Source organism: Lepidochelys kempii, chromosome 4 (genome assembly GCF_965140285.1).
Source record: "Lepidochelys kempii isolate rLepKem1 chromosome 4, rLepKem1.hap1, whole genome shotgun sequence".
Taxonomy (NCBI): Eukaryota; Metazoa; Chordata; order Testudines; family Cheloniidae; genus Lepidochelys; species Lepidochelys kempii.
In genome coordinates, this window is record NC_136383.1 from 110,415,028 (window position 1) to 110,439,071 (window position 24,044).

At 42.3% G+C, this 24,044-nt stretch overlaps 2 protein-coding genes across 16 annotated transcripts in view; one reads left to right on the top strand and one right to left on the bottom strand.

Moving 5' to 3' along the window:
• Positions 1 to 2,390: 2,390 nt before the first annotated feature.
• Positions 2,391 to 24,044, top strand: part of LCORL (ligand dependent nuclear receptor corepressor like) — a 182,311-nt gene continuing 160,657 nt past the window's right edge. For 5 of the 15 annotated variants that reach the window (XM_073342419.2, XM_073342418.2, XM_073342415.2 and 2 more), the window contains exon 1: positions 2,392 to 2,713. In XM_073342419.2, coding sequence (XP_073198520.2) covers positions 2,551 to 2,713 — 163 coding nt within the window. In that variant the 5' untranslated portion in view covers positions 2,392 to 2,550. Of the gene's footprint in view, positions 2,714 to 24,044 lie in introns of all 15 variants that reach the window. The other 10 variants (XM_073342427.2, XM_073342423.2, XM_073342429.2 and 7 more) reach the window with 10 other exon arrangements.
• Positions 16,955 to 20,004, bottom strand: LOC140910718 (uncharacterized). Its single transcript, XM_073342414.2, has 2 exons — positions 19,170 to 20,004; positions 16,955 to 18,885 (listed from the first exon to the last, which is right to left on the bottom strand). Exons 1-2 carry the CDS (start codon positions 19,387 to 19,389, stop codon positions 18,122 to 18,124), a joined length of 984 nt encoding a protein of 327 aa, XP_073198515.1. The 5' UTR covers positions 19,390 to 20,004; the 3' UTR covers positions 16,955 to 18,121.

Here is a 24,044-nt window from a genome sequence, read left to right on the forward strand (position 1 = left end):
AAAACCTCCAATGATGGGGATTCCGCAACTTTCCTTGGAATCCTATTCCAGAGCTTAACTATCCTTTATACTTAGAAAGTTTTTCCTAATATACTAACCTAAATCTCCGTTGCTACAGATTACACCCCTTATTTCTTGTCGTATGTAATGATTAAGAGTGTTAGAGTTTTTTCAACCTCTTTATTGACCACTAAATCATAAGACTAAGCACAAGTTGGCCACTATACATACCTAGCACTCACATATCTAAGGAGATGGGGTTCTCAGAGTCCTAGCTCTGCTGAAGAAATGCAGACATTTTTGCCTCCTGAAATCTGGTTTCTCTGAAGTTGCTTGTACAAAGAGGTGCAATATAAGATAGTGATTGACTTACTTAGACTTCCAGAAATGGAGGCAGAATCCCACTGGTCAAAACCTGGCTAAGCATATTTGGACCTCTGAAGAGAGCTGGAGGACTTGGTCCTGAGAAGTGCTGTGTGACTCCTGTAGGAACTGTCATAGATGGCCCTCAGCAACCTGCAGGATTGAGCCCTTAATAATCAGTATGAAACAATAACAGTTCAGATCTCTTAAAAAAAATAAAGTAAGAAAGCAGTTTTGTATTAATTTTTTTTCCCAGCACTACAAAAACATGACGTGGTAAGTGGTCTCTAATACATTAAAAGGTTAGAGTTTCTGGCTTTTTATGGTTTATTAAATTATTGGAAAGTGCCTACTGTTCAAGTAAATTTAACATGTTGGCAATTTAATGTTCATAGTAATTATTAAACAAGCATTAGACAGGCTAGAGACAGAATCTACCTGGTTGTATTAGAGATGGTCTTTAGTGCAGGTTTCACAGTAATACTATTTCTCAGCCTTTCATTTTCTTCAATGATTTAGCTACCCTAATATCTGTAAGTGTTCTGTAATACTGAGCCATAAGCTTATCAAATGACAAGTGCATGAGGTAATATCTTTTATTGGACCAACTTCTGTTGGTGAGCAGAACATGCTTTTGAGCCATACAGAGCTCTTCTTCATGGCTATAACTGCACTGCATGCTACCTAGATGTGTGTTTTTGGGCAAGTCAGTGAGAGAGAGAATTATGATGCTTCTTACTCTCATGGTGCTATGTCAGGATTGGCATTGGGGTAAGGGTGATAGTTCACTCTGTCCCAGTGCTGTGACCAGTTAAGAGGTGGTTGTAGGGGAATGGTGACAGTTCTTTCTCTCATGGTGCAGTGGATAGGACAGGTGTAGTTGTGGGGGAAGAGAGAGATTTCCTTCTTTCCCAGGGCTAGATTAAGGCATAGGTAACATAGGGGTGGGTGGCAGTATAGGTCCATGACTAAACTCTTAGCTCCTGGAGTCACAATTATGTCAAAAATCTCAGCTCTCATTTAAAAATGTAAGTTTCTAGCCCTCATGGTTACAAAAAAATGCATGAAAATGAGACCAGAGTGTAACTGATGCTGTGATGTCTACCTGAATCTGCATAGAGCCTGAAACAAGAATTCTGGGAGATGTAAACTGTTCCATGAATATCAATGAGGCATTAACTACAAGACCATTATACTGGAGGGCCTCACCACATACCAGCTGTGATCTCTGTGTGGCATGAGTGCAGTGGGTTTGGTCCGCCCATCCAACCAGATATAGCTCAGTGGCTACGGTAAGTAGTAGAGTCCTCCAATTGCTTCTCCTGCTTCTCCCAGGATGGAGGTGGAAACGAAGTCCCCTGATTTTTCTGGGTTGTGGGGGGAGATTACTCCATGACATACTCTCTCTGGGAGCCCTCTCCCTTATACCATCCTCCCAAACAAGTCAGGGCAGAGCTGTGGGAAGGCCCTGTGTCCAGAGCTTGGATTTACCGTAATCTGTCCCTACTTTCTCCCAGCTGTGGGGATAGGGCAGGGAAGGATGCCAGCCAGCTCACACTCTCTTGGTGCTGGGGGCTGAGGCTGGGTGCAGCTGTGTGAGACACTTGTCAGATGCCCATCCTCATGGTATCAGATCCCATTATTAACCCTCACTGTTACCTTCGTAGCAGCCAACCTCACATGGTGGCTCCAGGGCTGGGTAGCAACCCCACGCGAGCCGGCCGTCTACAGGTGGAGGGGGGAAGGGCTGAGATACGGACTACCGCTCCCGAGGGGCAATGCTGCTGGCTCTCTGCGTTGGGCTCGGGCAGGTGGCGTGGTGCCTTCTGGGATTCGTAGTCCATGGGCAGCCTGGGGGCCCAGTTTACATCCAGTTGCCAAAGCAGCCCAACAATTTGGACAAAGTTTGGACACATCCACAACTGGTCCAGCCGCTTCTTTTGCCCCGCCCTGGCCCCACCGAGAAGGGTGGGAGGAGCCTTGGCTGCTACTTTGTGTGAGGAGGCTTCCACCCACCTCCCCACTTCGTCTGGACAGAGGAGGCGACACGTGTCAATCACCCTCCCAAACCCGCCAGGCGGTGCGCGCTCCCCCTCCCGGATGCCTCTGGGGAAGAGGCGCGGGCACGCGCTCTCCTGGTGGCGCGCGCGCTCGTATGTAAATGAGCGGGCGTGAGGTCAGAGGCAGATGGAAAAGGAAACAGACAGAATGGCCGCCGCGGCTCCCGCTCCTCCTGCCGCCGCTGCCTCCTCCTCCTCCCCTCAGTGCCGGAGTCCCCGCTGCACGGCGGAGCGCAGGGGAGTCCGCCGAGAACTCGATTCCTGGCGGCACCGCCTCATGCACTGTGTGGGTAAGAGAGGGGAGACTCCTCTGCCGCGGGAGAGCGGGGTCGGGGTCGGGGGGAGGCGGGGACCGGAGCCCGGGTCTCTGCCGCGGGGAGGGTAGCGCCGGTGGAGGAGCGGCTCAGGAGTCTTTCCCGGCGGGTGGAAGCGGCGCCGCAGGGTCTCTGCCCAGGAGATGGAGAAGGTCTGGAACCCCGGGTTTCTCCACCCGGAGGGGCGGGGGGAGAGCCGTAGCGAGTCCCGTTGGGGCCGAGCTCGGCGGGATGGGAAAGACAGGCTGGCCCTTTCTTGGTTCGGGTCCTTTTGTCTAGGCGTCTTCTCGCTTGTGCGAGGAGCGCCGGCTGCCTCCTCCCCACCGTGGGGGGCGGGAGGGGGGAATGGGATCCGGGTGTGTTTTGCGCCTTTAAGAAGGAGCAGCTCCTGCACTGACGGTTGGGATTTGAAGTTTTCCCTCCCCCCCTTGGAAGTTGTCATGGCGACGGCAGTTCTCCCCTCACTCCCTCCTTCTATTTCCCCCCCCCCCCCGGCGAGGCTGTCCTCAGGCTCTCGTGCAGTTCCCCTGTGTCATGTGACTCCCCGAGGGCCCAGGGGGAGGCAAGTCTGGGTGCCTTTCAAACTTCTTCGCGCTGACATCCCCGCACGGGGGGAGAGCACCAGAGAGCCACCCCCGCTTTAACACCCTATCTCGGCCTGCGGGGAAGTCTGTCGATACCCAGCCACGTTGGGCTGCTGCTGGATGGACACCTGTGACTGGAGACAGCTCCTAGGTGCGGGAAGGGGATTTGTTCAGCCGCTTGGTGAATGTATGAGATAATAGAGAATGACTCTGTCCGCCCTTCTCTGTCCCCTTCCTTGTTTATTATATGCGCTATCATATTGATCGATCTCTGAATAGATTTTTGGAGCGGGGGGGGGGGGTAGTCGCCTTGCTTGTTTGTGAATATTTGGAGATGGGGGGGGTGTTCATTTGTATTACCCACATTGAGATCTTGCTTGTCAGGGAGACAGGTAAAACAAACAGTCTTTTTAAATGGCATAGCAGATTCTTTACTCTGTTTGCATTGATCTTCCCAATGGCTGAGCCATCAAAACACACCTCGGGAGCTGAGATGATAGGCTTGAATTCACTGAGCATTTTTGGGGTCTAAGACCAAGATTGAAGTATGAATTAAATATCTGATATATACTTTACATGAAGGCTGTCTTCTGCATTGCAAAGAATTGTCTCTATAACCCTGTAATGCTCTGATTTATATTACTTTAAAAGTATATTGCAAATCACCCTGATCTCTTGGTGTTAGCAGATGAAAAATATTCTTTCAAATGAAAGATTTTCTTTTGAAGTGTGTGTGTGGGGGGGCTGTTTGTCTCTTCTCCCCTCCCCCCCAAAAAGTTATAGCTTTGGTTATAGAAAACACCTTAAGTGTTTAAAAGTATTTCTTTAAAAGTGTTTCTTGATATCTTTTTTTTTTGTGGTAGGAAAATAAAATACAGTGTCATTAGGATTATAGTGTGAGTTATAGTTCTTAAATACGCTTCTGGGGGAAAACTTAGGTACGTGTCATCCATCTGCTCAGACTTAATACTTTCTCTTATCTTTTAGTTATATCAAATAGCTTGTTTCACTCATTTAACATTTTTATTCCGTGAAATTACTGTGATGGCCTAAATGCAAAATTATATCTTCATGACAGGATCCAATAGAAGGTGAAGGTTGGTGATAGGAAAACCTCACATGACAGCACGCTTCTGTCCTAGCTAAATGAATATAGAAACGTGTGAAATTAAAACTCAGTTTGAACACTATTTGTTTTTTTCAGTCTTTTTGTCAAGTTTGCTCTAATGCTCACCCAACTTCACGCAAAGTTGTCTGTGTGATTTTTAGAGCTTGTTGGTTCACTTAAAACAATTAAAGAAATACTGTTGCTAGAAATACTTAATTTTCAGTTCAATTTGATTACACAGATACAGAATAACTAAGACTCCTTTACTTTGCCAACATCTTACTTTTACCATTCCTTTTGTAATTTTCCCCTACTCTTTTATTGTAATTATTTTAAGCACTGCATTCATGTCTCGTTTGTCGTCCTTATGCTGGTGCAGCAAATCCCAATCCTATTGTATTTAAAAAGCACTTTTACCAGGCCCTTTGTTTTAATACTGTCAGTGTGCTGTGGTTCACTAAATGCAAAACAAAAACATAACTACTGAACTCCTAAATAGACTCCACCGTGTTCTCACTTAGTGCTCTGTGTTTGCTTCTACCTTTGTCTCATATTGTGGATTTAGGATAGAGATTCTTTGTTCTCTACAGTACAGAACACACTGTTGATATTGAACTAATAGTAATTGTATGTATCCCTTTATAACTGCGAAGGAGGAAGTACATTGCTATAGGGTTAATGTTTAGTCACAGTCCCTATCTCAGTTACATACTCTTATATGGGCTTGTTGAGCAGTTCTTAGCTGAGAGAAAGAGAGAGCGTTAACAAAATGGCAGGAAAGTGGATGGGCAGGAGAATGGAAATGTACTTCAGGCTTTTGCTACTTTTTGAAACTTCATGGACTTTGGTTCAATAAATTATGTTGGCTATTAGGTGAAACCATTAATTTGGTAGTTGGAGTTTTCTTCAGGCAATGAAGATTTTCTTCAGAGATTGAAAGGCTCAAATGCTGTTAAGAACGGGAGAAGAGTCTGAGCAACTGAAGGAAATAATTACAAAATATGAAAGGTAGAACAAAACAGCTAGGTTAACTCATTCATATATGTCAACTTATTGGTTAGATCATGTGACGAAGGAGGGAAATCTGGATTCTTAAACAAATCTAGCAGTTCATTTCTAACTCTGAGATAGAACCACTTTGTTTCTGATATCTCACAATTTATTGATGCCAAACTTGGTCATTAGCATCTCTTTGAGATCCTCAGATGAAAAGTGCTACAAAGTGCTTTGCATGGGTTATTTCAGTGTTACATTATTATTCTAAGATGAATAATCATATACTGATTTTTATAAGAAAGATAAACTGAGTCAGTCTAAAGGGACTTTATCTAACAGACCAATGACTCAGTTCTGCCATCCTAGGTTATATTGAGTATTACCTTTAATTTCAACAAATGACTACTTGCCGAATAAGGCATTGTTCAGTGCGAAGTTAAGGGACAGAATCAAACTTTGTTTCTTTCATTAGTGAACAGTTGGACATAATTTTGTATGTTTGAGTTTTTTGGTTCAGATTTTTAAGAGTTTGAGAAACTGAAGAAGTGATGGAACTCTAAATGAAAATACCAGAACATTTAGAGTCTTGAATAACATTTCTCACCTTAAAAAACTGGAGTGATTGAAAATCTAAACTCATTTGGTAACAGTTCTTGAAGGATGTAGACTCAGAAGAAATGTCTTTCCAATTGCGAAAGAGATTCTACATAGGCATATACAGGTATCAGAATGTTTGCAGAAAAAGTCTTGTCTTTTTGAATAAAAACTTTATAACATTCATTCCTTTCCTAATTGTATTCTACTGAGTTGAGAGGGTTTGATAATTTTATAGCTTTATGAGCATGGAGCTAGAAAACTGAGGTTTCATGCACTGTTTCCCTTTTTTTAAAAAAAGAAAAAATAGGTCTAATGCTAGCACTACTAACTTAGTCAAGGGAAGTATGGCTCCTTTTAGCCTGGGAGGCATCCCTTTTTGGAGTCTCCATGGAATAGTGTCAACGGTCACTTATCAATACATTAAATCCAATTTCTATGAAATTGTTAGGCACACAGTTCTGATGGGGATTAGGCACCCACAGTTGTCAGACATTGTACTTGGAATTACAGGTCCTCATTGCCTCTTGGGATTACTCCCCAGATGAGCAGATGTGGGTAATTTAGTATGAATTTTTAAGGGTGGATTTCTAACATGCAGTTAAGTATTTCTTAAAATAACAGTGTGAATGACTTTTGGGACCATACTTTAGATTTTATTGTTAAGGTTAACACATTCCATTATAAGATTCTGCTTTTAGTTGCTTATAACTTTGCCAAATAGCCATTGAGGTTGAAATGTTCATGCTGGGTGTCTGCCTCAAGCTCAGGTTTCAGAGTAACAGCCGTGTTAGTCTGTATTCGCAAAAAGAAAAGGAGTACTTGTGGCACCTTAGAGACTAACCAATTTATTTGAGCATGAGCTTTCGTGAGCTACAGCTCACTTCATAGCTCACGAAAGCTCATGCTGAAATAAATTGGTTAGTCTCTAAGGTGCCACAAGTACTCCTTTTCTTTTTGCCTCAAGCTCAGTTTTTTTGGAAGTTTCAGCTAAAATGAGAGGGATTAAGGAATTTTATTTTGCTGGTGGGTGGGTGAGGGTGTGTGGTTTTTTGTGTTTTTTTGTTTTTTTTTTTGTTTTTGTTTTTTTTTAAATCTTACCACTTCTGTTAAGTTCTAGTACCTCTGTGTTTTCGAGCTGGGATTTGACATTTGGCCGGTGAGTTGCCCCTGTGCCAGTCTCATGAAAATTCACTTAAATTTGGCCAGATTTGTAAACCTCTGAAATTAGAGTTCACACAAGCTCAGTAGAAGTTTTACATCTAAATTCTTATTCCATATGCATTGATCATGCTTCGTCCCCAAAGGGCTCCTACATGACAACTGAGCTATGCATGCACCATTTCGGGACAGCAGGGACTGAGGAGGACTTTCTCTGCAACTGCTCTTTCCAGTTGCTGTGGGCTGCTGGGCATTGCAGGTGAAAGCAAGGATTTTGTCTCTCTTGTCCCCTGTGTCCCTCCATTATTGTCCAGGTAGTATGGACTAAAAGATGGAACCAGTCTGACTAAAATGCAGTGGAGAGGTGCTGGGAGGGGCTGAGATGGAGGGGAAGATGGGATCAGAGGTGGGGGAAGGTTAATGGGGTTGGGGTAGACAAAGCCCTGGCTGGGATGATTTAACTGGGAATTGGTCCTGCTTTGAGCAGGGGGTTGGACTAGATGACCTTCTGGGGTCCCTTCCAACCCTGATATTCTATGATTCTATGATTCTAGGATGGGAATACAGTGGCAGAAAGATTTATAACCACTAGAGTGCACTCTCCTTCAGAACCTTGAATTTTAGTCCAGATTTCTAGAATCTCTACATTCCTTTGCTCTCTAGCAGGTAGGTGCTAAACTCACTGAAGTGCATATGTCATCCCTCCCTAGAGGCATGTCCACTTGGAGGATAAGAACATTTTAGTTTTAGTTGAGCTAATGGAGTTGCTAGTGGTAGAGGTCTGCACTGTAGATCTAAAGGCCCCAACCTTGCTGATGACCCATGTGGAGGTCAGTATGGTTCCACATAATGGAATTTGTTTCTTCAGTTTGCTTTGAGGGGACCTAGGAAATTACATACAAAAAAAAATGTTAAAAGAATGTTACATGAGCAGTTTTAAGTTTGAGACTTCCTTACTTGTGAGTGCTTGACTTCAGAGTCTTCACTTTTTTTAGTATATAGTTCTTGTATGTAATTTAATATAGGTTATATAAAACCTAATAGATACAGAAGTATCTTCATATTTCCCTATTACAGTGGCAAAGTGTTTTTATATTTGAACTTTCTCTGTAGCTTAGTGAATCCACCTAATCTGTTAGTGTTAGAATCAGAATGAAACTTCCTATTTCAGGGGATCTGCAACATTTTCAAAGTGTGGCCTACCTCTTCCCTCATTTGCGATGAGAGAGACCACCTCGCCTCCCTGTTGCAATCACACAATATCCCTGAGACAATGATAGAAATTACTTATTTGGAAAAGTAATATTAGGAAAATATGCTTGTGTGTTTAGCTGTCCTCAGAGGGAACAATCTTTTTATCCTCTTCATTTTTTGGTGGAAGAGGAATCATAGTGTCTTTTTATTCACATCATCTTCCTCTCCCATGAGTTCTATTTCCCTCTGTTGGAATAAAGGGAGTAGTCAGCACCATTTGACTAGCCAGACTTCTGTGGACCTCAGTTTGGCAACCCTGGTTAGTATGTTCTTGATCTTGAAACTGAAATGTTGAGTAAATCAAGCATAAATGGGGGAAATGTAACTAGACTTCTAAAATTTGAAAGGGAGACTATCTGTTTAAACAGCATCTGTATGTTCCTCTAAAAATGAAACACACAGATTTGTTGTTTTTGTTGTTAAAATCTTACGTTTCTAAAATTTAAACTTTAAGATCCCAATTTATTAACTTTTCCCACTTCCCTCAATTTAGATGATGAATACAGAAAATTCACTTTCATTTTTTCTCGTCTAATTTTATTTTCTGATAATTGTGGTGTTCACAATGTTGGATAATTGGTTTGAAAGCATTTTTGTATAGGATGTTTAAATCAGATTCCAAGGATCTGGGCTGATTCTTTTTTTTTTTTTCCTATTATTGGAAAGTTTTGGTGCAAAGATGGGTTTTGAATTTTGTCTTAATGAGTATCCATGATGCTTTTGTGAAAGATTATTCCATGACTGTGGGCTGGCTGTTGGAAGAGCTTTGTCTCTTGCTTCCATGATGTTGTCCTTGACAGTGAGTCTGTCTTCAGTGCATAAGCTTTCGTGAGCTACAGCTCACTTCTTCAGATGCATATCGTGGAAACTGCAGCAGGCTTTATATATACACAGAGAATATGAAACAATACCTATTCCCACCCCACTGTCCTGCTGGTAATAGCTTATCTAAAGTGATTTCCAGCACAAATCCAGGTTTTCTCACCCTCCACCCCCCCACACAAATTCACTCTCCTGCTGGTGATAGCCCATCCAAAGTGATAACTCTTTACACAATGTGCATGACAATTAAGCTGGGCTATTTCCTGCATAAATCCAGGTTCTCACATCCCCCCCACCCCCATACACACACAAACTCACTCTCCTGCTGGTAATAGCTCATCCAAACTGACCACTCTTCAAGTTAAAATCCAAGTTAAACCAGAACATCTGGGGGGGGGGGGGTAGGAAAAAACAAGAGGAAACAGGCTACCTTGCATAATGACTTAGCCACTCCAAGTCTCTATTTAAGCCTAAATTAATAGTATCCAATTTGCAAATGAATTCCAATTCAGCAGTTTCTCGCTGGAGTCTGGATTTGAAGTTTTTTTGTTTTAAGATAGCGACCTTCATGTCTGTGATCGCGTGACCAGAGAGATTGAAGTGTTCTCCGACTGGTTTATGAATGTTATAATTCTTGACATCTGATTTGTGTCCATTTATTCTTTTACGTAGAGACTGTCCAGTTTGACCAATGTACATGGCAGAGGGGCATTGCTGGCACATGATGGCATATATCACATTGGTGGATGTGCAGGTGAACGAGCCTCTGATAGTGTGGCTGATGTTATTAGGCCCTGTGATGGTGTCCCCTGAATAGATATGTGGGCACAGTTGGCAACGGGCTTTGTTGCAAGCTGTTCTATCTCGGGGCCTCTCCTTCTGCCCCTCCACCCCCACGAACATGATACAGTTCTGTGGTGACCTAGAATCCTATTTTCGACGTCTCCGACTCAAGGAATATTTCCAAAATACCTCTGAACAGCATACTAATCCACAGAGGTCTCCCAACCAACACTACAGAAAGAGGGATTCTAGGTGGACTCCTCCTGAAGGTCGAAACAGCAGACTGGACTTCTACATAGAGTGCTTCCGCCGACGTGCACGGGCTGAAATTGTGGAAAAGCAGCATCACTTGCCCCATAACCTCAGCCATGCGGAACGCAATGCCATCCACAGCCTCAGAAACAACTCTGACATCATAATCAAAAAGGCTGACAAAGGAGGTGCTGTTGTCGTCATGAATAGGTCGGAATATGAACAAGAGGCTGCTCGGCAGCTCTCCAACACGAGTTTCTACAAGCCATTACCCTCTGATCCCACTGAGAGTTACCAAAAGCAACTACAGCATTTGCTCAAGAAACTTCCTGAAAAAGCACAAGATCAAATCCGCACAGACACACCCCTGGAACCCCGACCTGGGATATTCTATCTACTACCCAAGATCCATAAACCTGGAAATCCTGGGCGCCCCATCATCTCAGGCATTGGCACCCTGACAGCAGGATTGTCTGGCTATGTAGACTCCCTCCTCAGGCCCTACGCTACCAGCACTCCCAGCTACCTTCGAGACACCACTGACTTCCTGAGGAAACTACAATCCATCGGTGATCTTCCTGATAACACCATCCTGGCCACTATGGATGTAGAAGCCCTCTACACCAACGTTCCACACAAAGATGGACTACAAGCCATCAAGAACACTATCCCCGATAATGTCACGGCTAACCTGGTGGCTGAACTTTGTGACTTTGTCCTTACCCATAACTACTTCACATTTGGGGACAATGTATACCTTCAGATCAGCGGCACTGCTATGGGTACCCGCATGGCCCCACAGTATGCCAACATTTTTATGGCTGATTTAGAACAACGCTTCCTCAGCTCTCGTCCCCTAAAGCCCCTACTCTACTTGCGCTATATTGATGACATCTTCATCATCTGGACCCATGGAAAAGAAGCCCTTGAGGAATTCCACCATGATTTCAACAATTTCCATCCCACCACCAACCTCAGCCTGGTCCAGTCCACACAAGAGATCCACTTCCTGGACACTACAGTGCTAATAAACAATGGTCACATAAACACCACCCTATACCGGAAACCTACTGACCGCTATTCCTACCTGCATGCCTCCAGCTTTCACCCTGACCACACCACACGATCCATCGTCTACAGCCAAGCTCTGCGATACAACCGCATTTGCTCCAACCCCTCAGACAGAGACAAACACCTACAAGATCTCTGTCAAGCTTTCTTAGAACTACAATACCCACCTGCAGAAGTAAAGAAACAGATTGATAGAGCCAGAAGAGTTCCCAGAAGTTACCTACTACAGGACAGGCCTAACAAAGAAAATAACAGAACGCCACTAGCCGTCACCTTCAGCCCCCAACTAAAACCCCTCCAACGCATTATTAAGGATCTACAACCTATCCTAAAGGATGACCCAACACTCTCACAAATCTTGGGAGACAGGCCAGTCCTTGCCTACAGACAGCCCCGCAACCTGAAGCAAATACTCACCAACAACCACATACCACACAACAGAACCACTAACCCAGGAACTTATCCTTGCAACAAAGCCCGTTGCCAACTGTGCCCACATATCTATTCAGGGGACACCATCACAGGGCCTAATAACATCAGCCACACTATCAGAGGCTCGTTCACCTGCACATCCACCAATGTGATATATGCCATCATGTGCCAGCAATGCCCCTCTGCCATGTACATTGGTCAAACTGGACAGTCTCTACGTAAAAGAATAAATGGACACAAATCAGATGTCAAGAATTATAACATTCATAAACCAGTCGGAGAACACTTCAATCTCTCTGGTCACGCAATCACAGACATGAAGGTCGCTATCTTAAAACAAAAAAACTTCAAATCCAGACTCCAGCGAGAAACTGCTGAATTGGAATTCATTTGCAAATTGGATACTATTAATTTAGGCTTAAATAGAGACTTGGAGTGGCTAAGTCATTATGCAAGGTAGCCTGTTTCCTCTTGTTTTTTCCTACCCCCCCCCCCAGATGTTCTGGTTTAACTTGGATTTTAACTTGAAGAGTGGTCAGTTTGGATGAGCTATTACCAGCAGGAGAGTGAGTTTGTGTGTGTATGGGGGTGGGGGGGATGTGAGAACCTGGATTTATGCAGGAAATAGCCCAGCTTAATTGTCATGCACATTGTGTAAAGAGTTATCACTTTGGATGGGCTATCACCAGCAGGAGAGTGAATTTGTGTGGGGGGGTGGAGGGTGAGAAAACCTGGATTTGTGCTGGAAATCACTTTAGATAAGCTATTACCAGCAGGACAGTGGGGTGGGAATAGGTATTGTTTCATATTCTCTGTGTATATATAAAGCCTGCTGCAGTTTCCACGATATGCATCTGAAGAAGTGAGCTGTAGCTCACGAAAGCTTATGCTCTAATAAATTGGTTAGTCTCTAAGGTGCCACAAGTCCTCCTTTTCTTTTTGCGAATACAGACTAACACGGCTGTTACTCTGAAACCTGTCTTCAGTGCGTTTGTCATGGTAGTTCTTTATCTCAATCAAAAGACTTTTCTGAAGTACAGCATTTTTGTGATATCACCACCTTTATAGTTCCTTAGCACTCCTGTAAAAAATTTTTCATACACAGTTCCTTCCAACAGTGCAGAGTTGTTTAAACCACTATTGTGATTTACTCAGAGTGTGTGTAGACTACCATTGCATCCTGCCCCAGTCACTCAGCTCTTGTGCAGTGCCAGTATGGACAGGAAATACAAACCTTGTAGCTGCAGAAGTGTAATTAGTCCTCCCCGTGTAATTCCCTAATGCTCTTGCTCACCCATTAGTGACAGCACTGAGCTACCAAAGCTATCTGTCAAGCCACTCTCCAACAGCTTGTATGCAGGAAAGCACTCAATGTAGTACTGTATGTGGGTGCTCTGAACAATTTTCTTCCCTTGCCACTCCAGCCTTCAGAGCAGCGAAGGAAGATACAGAGATAATCAAATGAAGACATGAAATGCCTGCATCTTAAAATATATTAACTTTCTTGTTTCTCAAATGAATTTGGGGAGACACAAGAAAAATAGGTTTCAGAGTAACAGCTGTGTTAGTCTGTATTTGCAAAAAGAAAAGGAGTACTTGTGGAAAATAAGAAAAATTAAATGGCTGGTTAGAGAAGCGTTATTCATACTTTGTTGGGGATTGCTACAGCAGGCCTCCGCATGATCTGCCACTCCTGAGATTTGAAAGAGGAAGAACAGAAAGGATCATTAATTGAAATATGCATAGGCCGGGGTATTGCTATACCCCCTCCTATCCTCAAATAATTCTCCTTCCTCTCCATGGTCTACTTGTTTCTCTCTCAAAGTGGTACGTTACCTGGTGCCCACACTGATGTGGTTGGAAGGAAGTCCTACCTTTGCACTACTCTTGTCTGCTTCTAGAAAGAAACGCTTACTTCAATTAGAAAACAATGTAATTTTATATTTCTAGTTTTCTTTTATTATTGAATAAATGGAAGAGAATAAAATCAGGTTCCTTGCTATCTTGAATGCTACTACCCCACACATGGCTGTGCTCATCAAAGTACACTGAGTCTCCACTCATATCCAGTGTCTAATTGGCTGCGGGTGCACTGGGAGCTTAGTGGCCTTCCTGCATGGAAACTGCCATTGTGGGAGTGTAGGAGACATCTCTTGCTGTTCACGAAGAAAGATGGTTATGATCCTTATACAGGACAGAACTGTTTGAAACAGGCAATCAAACAGAGCAATGGTGTGAACAAGTGTAAATCGACATTATATAAACAGACAATATGCACTTGCTCCAAGGAACAAGTAACAGACCATGCTGTACGTGCAGGGAGTGCTGTGTGTGGACCCTTTGCACTCAAAACAGAATGACTTGTGTGGATGTACACTGCCAGTAAACTCTCACTGGTGCAAATTATAGTAGTTAAATTACGTAGTGTAGATAGTCATCTTCTAAGTACTCTTTGTGCCTAGAAGCCTGTGGTTTTGTAACATTTGATCAATTCATACTAGTATATTCCAGGGAAACTAGTGGTATACATAAAAATCTGAGCTAACCTATTTTGAACTTCCTTGCTGTTATCTTGTTAGGCCACTATAACTATTCATATTTTTGTGGTGTAGCTTAATTCATTAGCAAATAAATTTTAACGTGGCGTTAAGGTTGCCTGGTGCTATCGTATGCTTTTCCATAAATTGAAGGGTCACTAAACTGAATCTTCTGAAAACCAGCAAGTATGGAGTTAAGGTAACATCTCCCATCACACCTCCACAAAATCTTAACTCTGCCTCTCTGAAGTTGAACCTGTCCTGTTCCTAACATCTGCCATTTTCTATATTGTACTGAGTTATGTTCAATACAACTCTAAACTCTCATTCCTCTTCATACACTCTAACTGACCCTCTCGGTTAGGTGGAACTGTATCGATTCGGGTATCGATTGCAGCAAGTGGCCAGAGCTTGCACTGGTTTCTGAGGAGAGGTGCAGCTGCAGCCATAGGCACCGACTTCTAATGGTGCCGGTGGGTACACGACACCCCCTCCTCCCCCCAGACATGACCCCTGCCCCACCCCCTCCTGCCCACATTCCAACCCCTTCCCCAAAGTCCCCGTCCCAACTTCTCCCCCTCCCTGCCCCATTAGACTCCTTCCCCAAATCGCTGTCTCCTGCTCTGAGCACGTTACATTCCCGCTCCTCCCTGCTCTCCCTCCCAGAGCTTGCTATAGCTGCTTAGCGGTGGCAAGTGCTGGGAGGGAGGGAGGAGCGGGGACATGGTGCGCTCAGTGGAGAAGGCGGCGTGGAGGTGAGGTGAGGGGGGCAGGGAGCTTGGCTGCCGGTGGGTGCAGAGCACCCACTAACTTTCCCCATAGGTGCTCCAGCCACAGAGTACCCATGGAGTCGGCTCCTATGGCTGTAGCTAGAGGAATCAGAAATCACATGTTACACAGCCCAGAAAAATAGGGAAGTCTGAATAGATGGTCATGATGGTCCTCTTGCCTCTGAAATCTAGGAATACATGAAAGAGTTGTAAGAATGATGAGAGTTTCAAGGCCTCTAGAAAAACTGTCACTGTCACCTTCAGAGGCTGACATTCTACTAGGTATGTCAAGACGAAACAAGAATGTAGTCACTTCATCAAATTCGAATATCCTTTTGCAGACTCCGAGACAACAAAATGCCTCATCTGCACTGGCGTTCATACACGTCCATGCCCTCTCTGCTGCACTATTGCTCTGGGGAATTCTAGCAGTTTATTGGCACAGTCGGTAACAAAAGGTGATGTCCCAGACGGATGAACAGGTGTTAACATCTGGCAAGTCTTGGATATTTGTGTGAAGTGGTCAAGTGTAAATCAGGTTTAGTTACCCTGCCTTTACTAATCCACACCTAAATTTGACCTTTATAACAGGGTGGATTTGATTTAAATCAAATTGATTTAAATCATTAGTCAGGAAGACTTGATTTAATCATGGATTTCTACATAAAAGTGCGTTCTCGTTGGCTGTTATAACCTTAATAGATATTCCTCATAACTCAGAGATAGAGAGAGGTTTCATTTTTAGAAGGTACACACTATACATTTTTAAAGTTTTTTTTTTTTTTAAACTTCTCAGATTAATTTTCTGATGATCATTTGGTTATTTCATTTACCAAAGGTAATTGAAGCTGTCATAAATATAAAGGGAAGGGTAAACCCCTTTGAAATCCCTCCTGGCCAGGGGAAAGCTCCTCTCACCTGTAAAGGGTGAAGAAGCTAAAGGTAACCTCGCTGGCACCTGATCAAAATGACCAATGAGGAGACAAGATACTTCCAAAAGCTGGGAGGAGGTAGAGAAACAAAGGGTCTGTGTGTCTGTCTATAGTCTGTCTATATGCTGGTCTTTACCGGGGATAGACCAGGAATGGAGTCTTAGAACTTTTAGTAAGTAATCTAGCTAGGTATGTGTTAGATTATGATTTCTTTAAATGGCTGAGAAAAGAATTGTGCTGAATAGAATAACTATTTCTGTCTGTGTATCTTTTTTGTAACTTAAGGTTTTGCCTAGAGGGGTTCTCTATGTTTTTTAATCTAATTACCCTGTAAGATATCTACCATCCTGATTTTACAGGGGGGATTTCTTTATTTCTATTTACTTCTATTTTTTTAATTAAAAGTCTTCTTGTAAAAAAACTGAATGCTTTTTCATTGTTCTCAGATCCAAGGGTTTGGGTCTGTGGTCACCTATGCAAATTGGTGAGGCTTTTTATCCAACATTTCCCAGGAAAGGGGGGGTGCAAGTGTTGGGAGGATTGTTCATTGTTCTTAAGATCCAAGGGTCTGGGTCTGTAGTCACCTAGGCAAATTGGTGAGGCTTTTTACCAAACCTTGTCCAGGAAGTGGGGTGCAAGGTTTTGGGAAGTATTTTGGGGGGAAGGACGCGTCCGAACAGCTCTTCCCCAGTAACCAGTATTAGTTTGGTGGTGGTAGCGGCCAGTCCAAGGACAACGGGTGGAATATTTTGTACCTTGGGGAAGTTTTGACCTAAGCTGGTAAAGATAAGCTTAGGAGGTTTTTCATGCAGGTCCCCACATCTGTACCCTAGAGTTCAGAGTGGGGGAGGAACCTTGACAGAAGCAGATATTTATGAAGTCATTGGGAGGTGAACTATCTTTAATTCAACAGGTTAATCATTAATATTGGAGGATTTTCTTGCCAGGCTGTATTAGGAGGAGAACATCACCAGACAAACATTTAAATTGTTTTATTTAACTAAAGCAACAACATTATGTATTCTGGATTTTTTTTCTTCCACAACAAATATATAATATTTTCACAAAACAAGCATATGAATTTTTGAATTTAGTTAAACATTCAAGTTTTCTAAAAGCAGGTTTGTTTTTGTTTAAATTGTTTTAACTAAAATAGTTAAATGAAATATTAAAAAAAATTAAATCGACTACGTCAGCCAGGTCAACATGAGAAACTTAAAATACTGGCTTCTGCAACTAACTCAGTTGTCTTCACTGTCCGTTTCATGTTTGTTCATAATCTGGAAAAGAAAAACAAGCTTTCCTGCTTTTTCAGGTCCCAAACGATTTCTCAATTTGGAATGAATTAGTTCAAAGGAAGAAAATATTCTTTCTACGCTGGTGGAAGAAGCTACTGCTGTTCAAAGTGAGATCATCACTTCAACACTCTCTGAATCCAAGTTCTTAAGCGACTTCCACCAGTGAACTGGTGTGACTTTCTTTAAAACATCATCAACAAACATATATTTTCTTTGAATGGTTCACCCTTAGCTCTGAAGTTTATTATAGTTGGCATTACGGAGGGATGATTGCTGGATGCCCATGTCCTAGCCAACTCCTCCTCTTCAGCAATTAAGGTTTGACCCTGGTACCGAATATTGAGAATATTTGCAAGAAAATGAGCTGGAGATAGTGCTTGTCCCATTCGTTTTTTTTTAATGCTTGTAATTTAACTCTGTCATTGCATATTTCTGTTTTTAAGATCTCACTCGGTTCCTTCCAAATTTCAACAGCGTCAACAATAAAACAGCTATTTCCCTGCATTTTGTTCAAGGCTACAGAAATAGGCTTCAGGGTGCTCGGCATGCAGTCAACATTTCTCTTAAGCCCAATGTTGAGAACTTTGGCTGTGACAGTGCCATCTATTTTTTCAAATTTTGTTCACAAACTGACATCAGATTAGGCCAGTTCTTGATATAGTGCTCAAAACAGTCCACTACGGAGTTCCATCACATGTCTTGTGGGCGAATTAGCTTGGTTCCTCCCGCTTTTTTCAGAGCAGCTGCTGCAAAGTGGTTGTCACGGAAGTATTTTGCAATTTCAACAACATTAGCCTTTATTTCTGGAACACTGAAGTCTTTGGCTAGGAGGTGCATCAAATGAGCTCTGCAACCGTATAGTATTAGCTTGGGACTCTCTTCTAAATTTCTTTTCATCTTGGATACATTTGCAGCATTGTCTGTGACCAAGCTGCATACTAGCCATTTGAAAATTTTTTTCACCGTTTGTTATAGCTTTTACTGCTACTTCTTGTAAGTATTCTGCTGTGTGCGCATTTCCTGATGTATCAGTTGTTTCTGGAGGGAAGTTCTTCCCTCCTTCTGTTGTCACACAAGCACATACAACAGCATCATTGTGGACATTGTTCCACCCATCAAGACTCAGGTTAACAATTTCACCCTCTAGACCTTTTGCACACTGCTCAATTTCTCTTTCATACACTTTATCCAGCAATTTGCCTGTTGCATCTGCTCTGTTGGGTGGACTGTCTCCTGGTCTTAATGACTGAACCATGTTAATGAAGTGTGGATTCTCAATCATACAGAAAAGAGAGTTGGTTGCATAAACAAACCAGGCAACTTTTTCATCAATCACCTCTTTTTGTGATCTGCTGGTTCTTATCACAAAGTTATCTATGGTTGTTTCTGGATGATTTTTTCTTCTTTTTGCTACAGGTGATATACTGTGGCTATGTGACATACATGATGTGACTGAAACACTATCCCTGGCAGATAACTCTGAAACTATAGAAAATAATGGTGATCTTGAAGGTGGATAGTCTTCAGAATCCTGTATGTTGAGGATGGATTCTCCTAAACAAAATAAGTCAATGCAGTTATTTATTATTACTATAGTGCTCATTTAGAATTATTCATTGCATTCACTGACACTCAGTACTACTTTAAAGGTGAAACCGTAAAAGGAAGATCTGCCTATTTCAGCTATTTATTTTTTTATCACAACTGCATCTAAAATCATAGTACCATAGAACAACAACTATATATTTTTGCTCAAACATGAGAATTCAAGAATAGTCCAGAAGGAAGACAAGCAGTCCTTAAGAAAGCAGTATGAAATAAAAAAAAAGTTTACCAACCTGAAGATCCTGCATGTTCAGACAAGTTTCTTTCATCAACTTCAACCCAGCTTCCTCCTGAGAAGGAACACTTCTCATGATGTTGTTTCATCTGGGCAACCAGGCCTTGCATTTCTTTGTTGCGCTGTTTGCATTTTGCACGCGTGCCTGTCTTACCCACAGGTAGAGGAACTTCATTAAAATATTCCCAAACTGGGTCTCTCTTACGGCCTGCTGCCATTATAGGTTTTCCCTTCTAGTGAGAGAATGGTATAGTAGATCTCAGATAATGAAGGTTACACTCAGAAAGACCTCAAGACTTCTGAAATATGCTGCTTAAACAGCTTCACTTTTGTTTCTATTGCCTATCCCTCCCTTCTCACATTTATCTCCAGACTTCTTCTCCTTGTCCAGAACAATCTTCTATCCTTTGGACTTTTTGAAACTTTGCACGTTTAGAGAGAGGTAAGGGATTGACTCTTCGTACACGCAAATTTGCAGATAGACAACAGGGTTGAGGTCTGTTCTCTCTCTCTCTCTCTCTCTCTCTTTCTCCCTCTTTCATATATATATAATATTTATTTATTTAAAACATTTTTTATGTTATCATGTTGTCTCTGGAGACACAAATCCACAGTTTGAGAACTGCAAAACTAAGCATCTCTGACGGTATCTTCTAGACTGAGCACTGAGTCCCATTGGGTAGATAGAAAGATTAACCTAAATAATCTATACAGAAGCCCTTAGAACTCCTAAGATTGGGTCCCCAATCCGTGAACTATTGGAACTCATTTACAAAACTTTTCTTAAATGTTACATGAATATATTGTCTCATACTATAGAATTAGAATTTATAATCCCTATTCCATGATTAAAGATGGTTTTAATTATGATACGTTATAGCTAGAGATATCTAGATAGGTTTTTTCCTCAAAGCATTTAATCAAAAATAAAAAAAATCTGGTTTTTAAATCATTGATTTGTATCCACCCTGCTTTATGGGCATTTTTCTGTGCAGTACTGAAGTTCTCCAAGAGGCCCACATCATTCATGCTATAGCAGAAGTGACCGATTTTTGGAAAAATTTCTGAACTGGTTCCTGGTGCCATTGAATAGCTGAGCTCAGGGGCAGTCCAATAGTATACCTTTTATGAGGGTTAGCGTCTTAGTTTTTTCCACTAGCTCTGCCCCAAAAAACCAAGAATCTGAACAATTTAAAAGCAAGTTATGTTTCAGCTTCATCTCCTTTAAACTTGCACCACAAAGTCTTTTCCAGCTACTGTTGATCTGTCAATTTTCAAGATGGATTTTTCGAACAATTTGAGTATTAAAATCAACTCCTTAAAGGAGGGAAGGGGTTCAGTATCTGAGAGAACCTTTGATCAGATGACCCCAAATCTGCATGCATCATTAGCCATCCCTTGGGCCCCAATGGTGCACTAAAACTTGAGGCAATCCAAGTATGTATGTATGTAGATTTTAAACAGAAAGCTTGGCTGAACCTTGACTGCAGCATGGCAGCAACCTTCCCCATAACATAAACTGTGGAGATCTAAAAATTAGGTCAGGTTTTACATCAGGAGGAAGCAGGTACTTCTTGTGGGAGGAAGAGAGCTTTGGAAAATGAAACCTCTGTATTGTAAAATACTTTTCAGATGTGAAGTCTTTAAAAGATCATAAGTCAATAAGGATCGCTTCCATGTCACTTAAAATCCTTAAAAGTAAGATGTTCGTTAGAGCAGGGGTTCTCAAACTTCATTGCACCGTGACCCCCTTCTGACAACAAAAATTACTACATGACCCCAAGAGGGGGAGCTGAAGCCTGAGCCCCACTGCTTCAGGCAGGGCCAAAACCTGATCTCCCATTTTCCCCTCCCCCATCCCAACCCCCTGGACAAAGGGGTCTGTACCCTGAGCCCTGTCACTCAGGGCTGAAGCCGAAGCCTGAGCCCAGAGTGGTGGGGCTCAGGCTTCAGCTTTAGCCCTGGGCCCCAGCCAGTCTAACACCAGCACTGGAGACCCCATTAAAATTGGTAATGACCCACTCTGGGGTCGTGACCCGGAGTTTGAGAATTGCTGCAATGGAGGAGCCATTGTGTTTCTGAAGTCTAACAATTGTCCTCTATTAACCATTTTCTTTCAGATTTTTAGTGCAAGGCCATTAAGGTCCATAAGCACACTGGAAGGCAGTGGAATTAAACGAGAGATTAATTTGATTACTTTATTTTCATCTAATGAACAAAGTTCATAATGAAGGATATTATAATTTTAGTACATTTGCAGCATACTATTATGTTGGAAGTATCATAGAATATAAAGGTGCTAAGGATAATTATCCAAAATGTAAATTTTTAAAAGAACTTGTCTTCTCCTTTTGCCCATGTTCCCTCAGAGGACTGATCAAAACTGTAGAAGTGAACAATTCTAACTACCATAGTAGCAATGAGCTGAATGCTAGTGTACAAATAAGTATGTAAAGAATCTGCTGAGCTAGCAATAGGTCAGTAGAGGGCAGTGTGAACATTCATTCATTTCCTAATTGCATTCCACTGAGTTGAGAGGGTTTGATAATTTATAGCTTTGAGCATGGAGCTAGAAAACTGAGGTTTCATGCACTGTTTTTTAAATAGGTCTAATGCTAGCAGTACTAACTTGGTCAGGGAAAGTATGGCTTCTTTTAACCTGGAAGACCTCCCTTTTTGGAGTCTCCATGGTATAGTGTTTATGGTCACTTTTACTTATCAATACATTAAATCCAATTATGAAATTGTTAGGGGCATAGTTCTGATGGGGAACAGGCATCCACAGTTGTCAAACATTGTACTTGGAATTACAGGCCCTCATTACCTCTTGGGATTACTCCCCAGAAGAGCAAATGTGGGTAACTTAGTATGAATTTCTAAGGGTTGATTTCCAACATGCAGTTAAGTATTTCTTAAAATAACAGTGTGAATGACTTTTGGGACCATACTTTAGGTTTTACTGAAGTTAAGGTTGACACATTCCATTATAAGATTCTGCTTTTAGTTGCTTATAACTTTGCCAAATAGCCATTGAGGCTGAAATGTTCATGGTGGGTGTCTGCCTCAAGCTCAATTTTTTTGGAAGTTTCAGCTAAAATGAGAGCGAGATTAAGGAATTTTGTTTTGCCGTTGGGTGTGTGTGTGTGTGTGTGTGTGTGTGTGTGTGTGTGTGTGTGTTTAAATCTTACCAGTTCTGTTAAGTTCTAGTGCCTCTGTATTTTGGAGCAGGGACTTGACATTTGGCCGGTGAGTTGCCCCTGTGCCAGTCTCATGAAAACTCACTTAAATTTGGCCAGATTGTAAACCTCTGAAATTTCAGTTCACAGAAACTCAGAAGTTTTACATCTAAATTCTTATACCATATGCGTTGATCGTGCTTCATCCCCAAAGGGCTCCTACATGACAACTGAGCTATGCATGCACCATTTTGGGGCAGCAGGGACTGAGGAGGACTTTCTCTGCAACTGCTCTTTCCAGTTGCTGTGAGCTGCTGGGCATTGCAGGTGAAAGCAAGGATTTTGTCTCTCTTGTCCTCTGTGTTCCTCCATTATTATCCACGTAGCATGGACAAAAATATGGAACCAGTCTGACTAAAATGCAGTGAAGTGGGCATGTGTGTGGAGAGGTGCTGGGAGGGGCTGAGGTGGAGGGAAGATAAGATCAGAGGTGGGGGAAGAATAACAGGGTGGGGTAGGCAGGATGGGAATACAGTCAACCTGTCCACCTCATTGCTAAATGGGAGTGGAAGTTCCTAACTAGTGTCCTAGTTAAATTGGAGGGGATCATGAGGGGTCCTAGAATGGAAAAGGCTGAGAATCACTGTAGTGAGATATCAGGATGAGCAAGGTTTGCCCTATTGCGTAGGAAATGTGCATCTGAATGTATCTGGTATTTTAGGCATAAGATAAAGTGCATACAGAGACTCCTTACCAAAGTGACTTCTGTAGCCTGGCACGAAAGCAGACAATTAAGTTTTGTATGCATTTGGTATGTAGCTACCTCTTTTTATTGGTTTTTAATAAATACAAAACAAAATGGAGTCTCAGAACTTATGCAATTATCTACACTTCTATTATCTTGTGGTTTGGATTTAAATTAATCTTTTTACCAGCATTCCCTCTGATGTCATTTTTGCTGAGTGCAAGTTTAGTAGTAATGAGCATCTTTCATCCTCCTCCCAATCATATGCTGTCTTTATTTGCTTCCGTTTCTCCTGGTACACTTGTGCTAAATTCAACCTAACTACCGCCTCCTCCGCCCCCTCCCCCCCCACCTCCCAAAATCATCTGAGCTGTGTGGACCTTGCTTCAGTAATGTGAATTTCAAGCATTCAAAAACTGTCAGACCTTCTCTCCCAAAAAAGTTGTTTATCACATTTTCAATTATCTTCAGATCGTTTTTTCCTCTTTGGTGCAGAGGGCTACCTCCAAATGTGTATGAAGTGATCTCTGATTCAAAATTCAATCTGAAATATTCTAAAAAATGCAGGTCTTTCCCTGTTTGCTACTCAGAGGGAACTCTGCTTACCTCTCCTATACCTAGGATGTGGGGATCTCTGATTCTCTTTCTCTCCTTAACTAGACAGGATAGGGAGCTATCACATATGCATCCTCCCTCTGTGTTCCTCCACTTGTCCCCTGCTTTTACTGTGCTTACCTTCCTTCTTTTCTTTCCTCTCACATTCTCCCTCTTGCCCTTTCCTTATTCCACCTTAATTAGCTTCCTTCTTCCCTTGCTCCACCCTTCAGGCTCCTCCTGCACCTTTTGATCTTCTCTTCTGTTCAGTCCCCAATTGTCTCAGTATCCTGTCTAGTCCCTTGACTATAAAGTGACATTCTAACTCTTTTGAGAACTGTCGGGCTTCTGTCTCAAT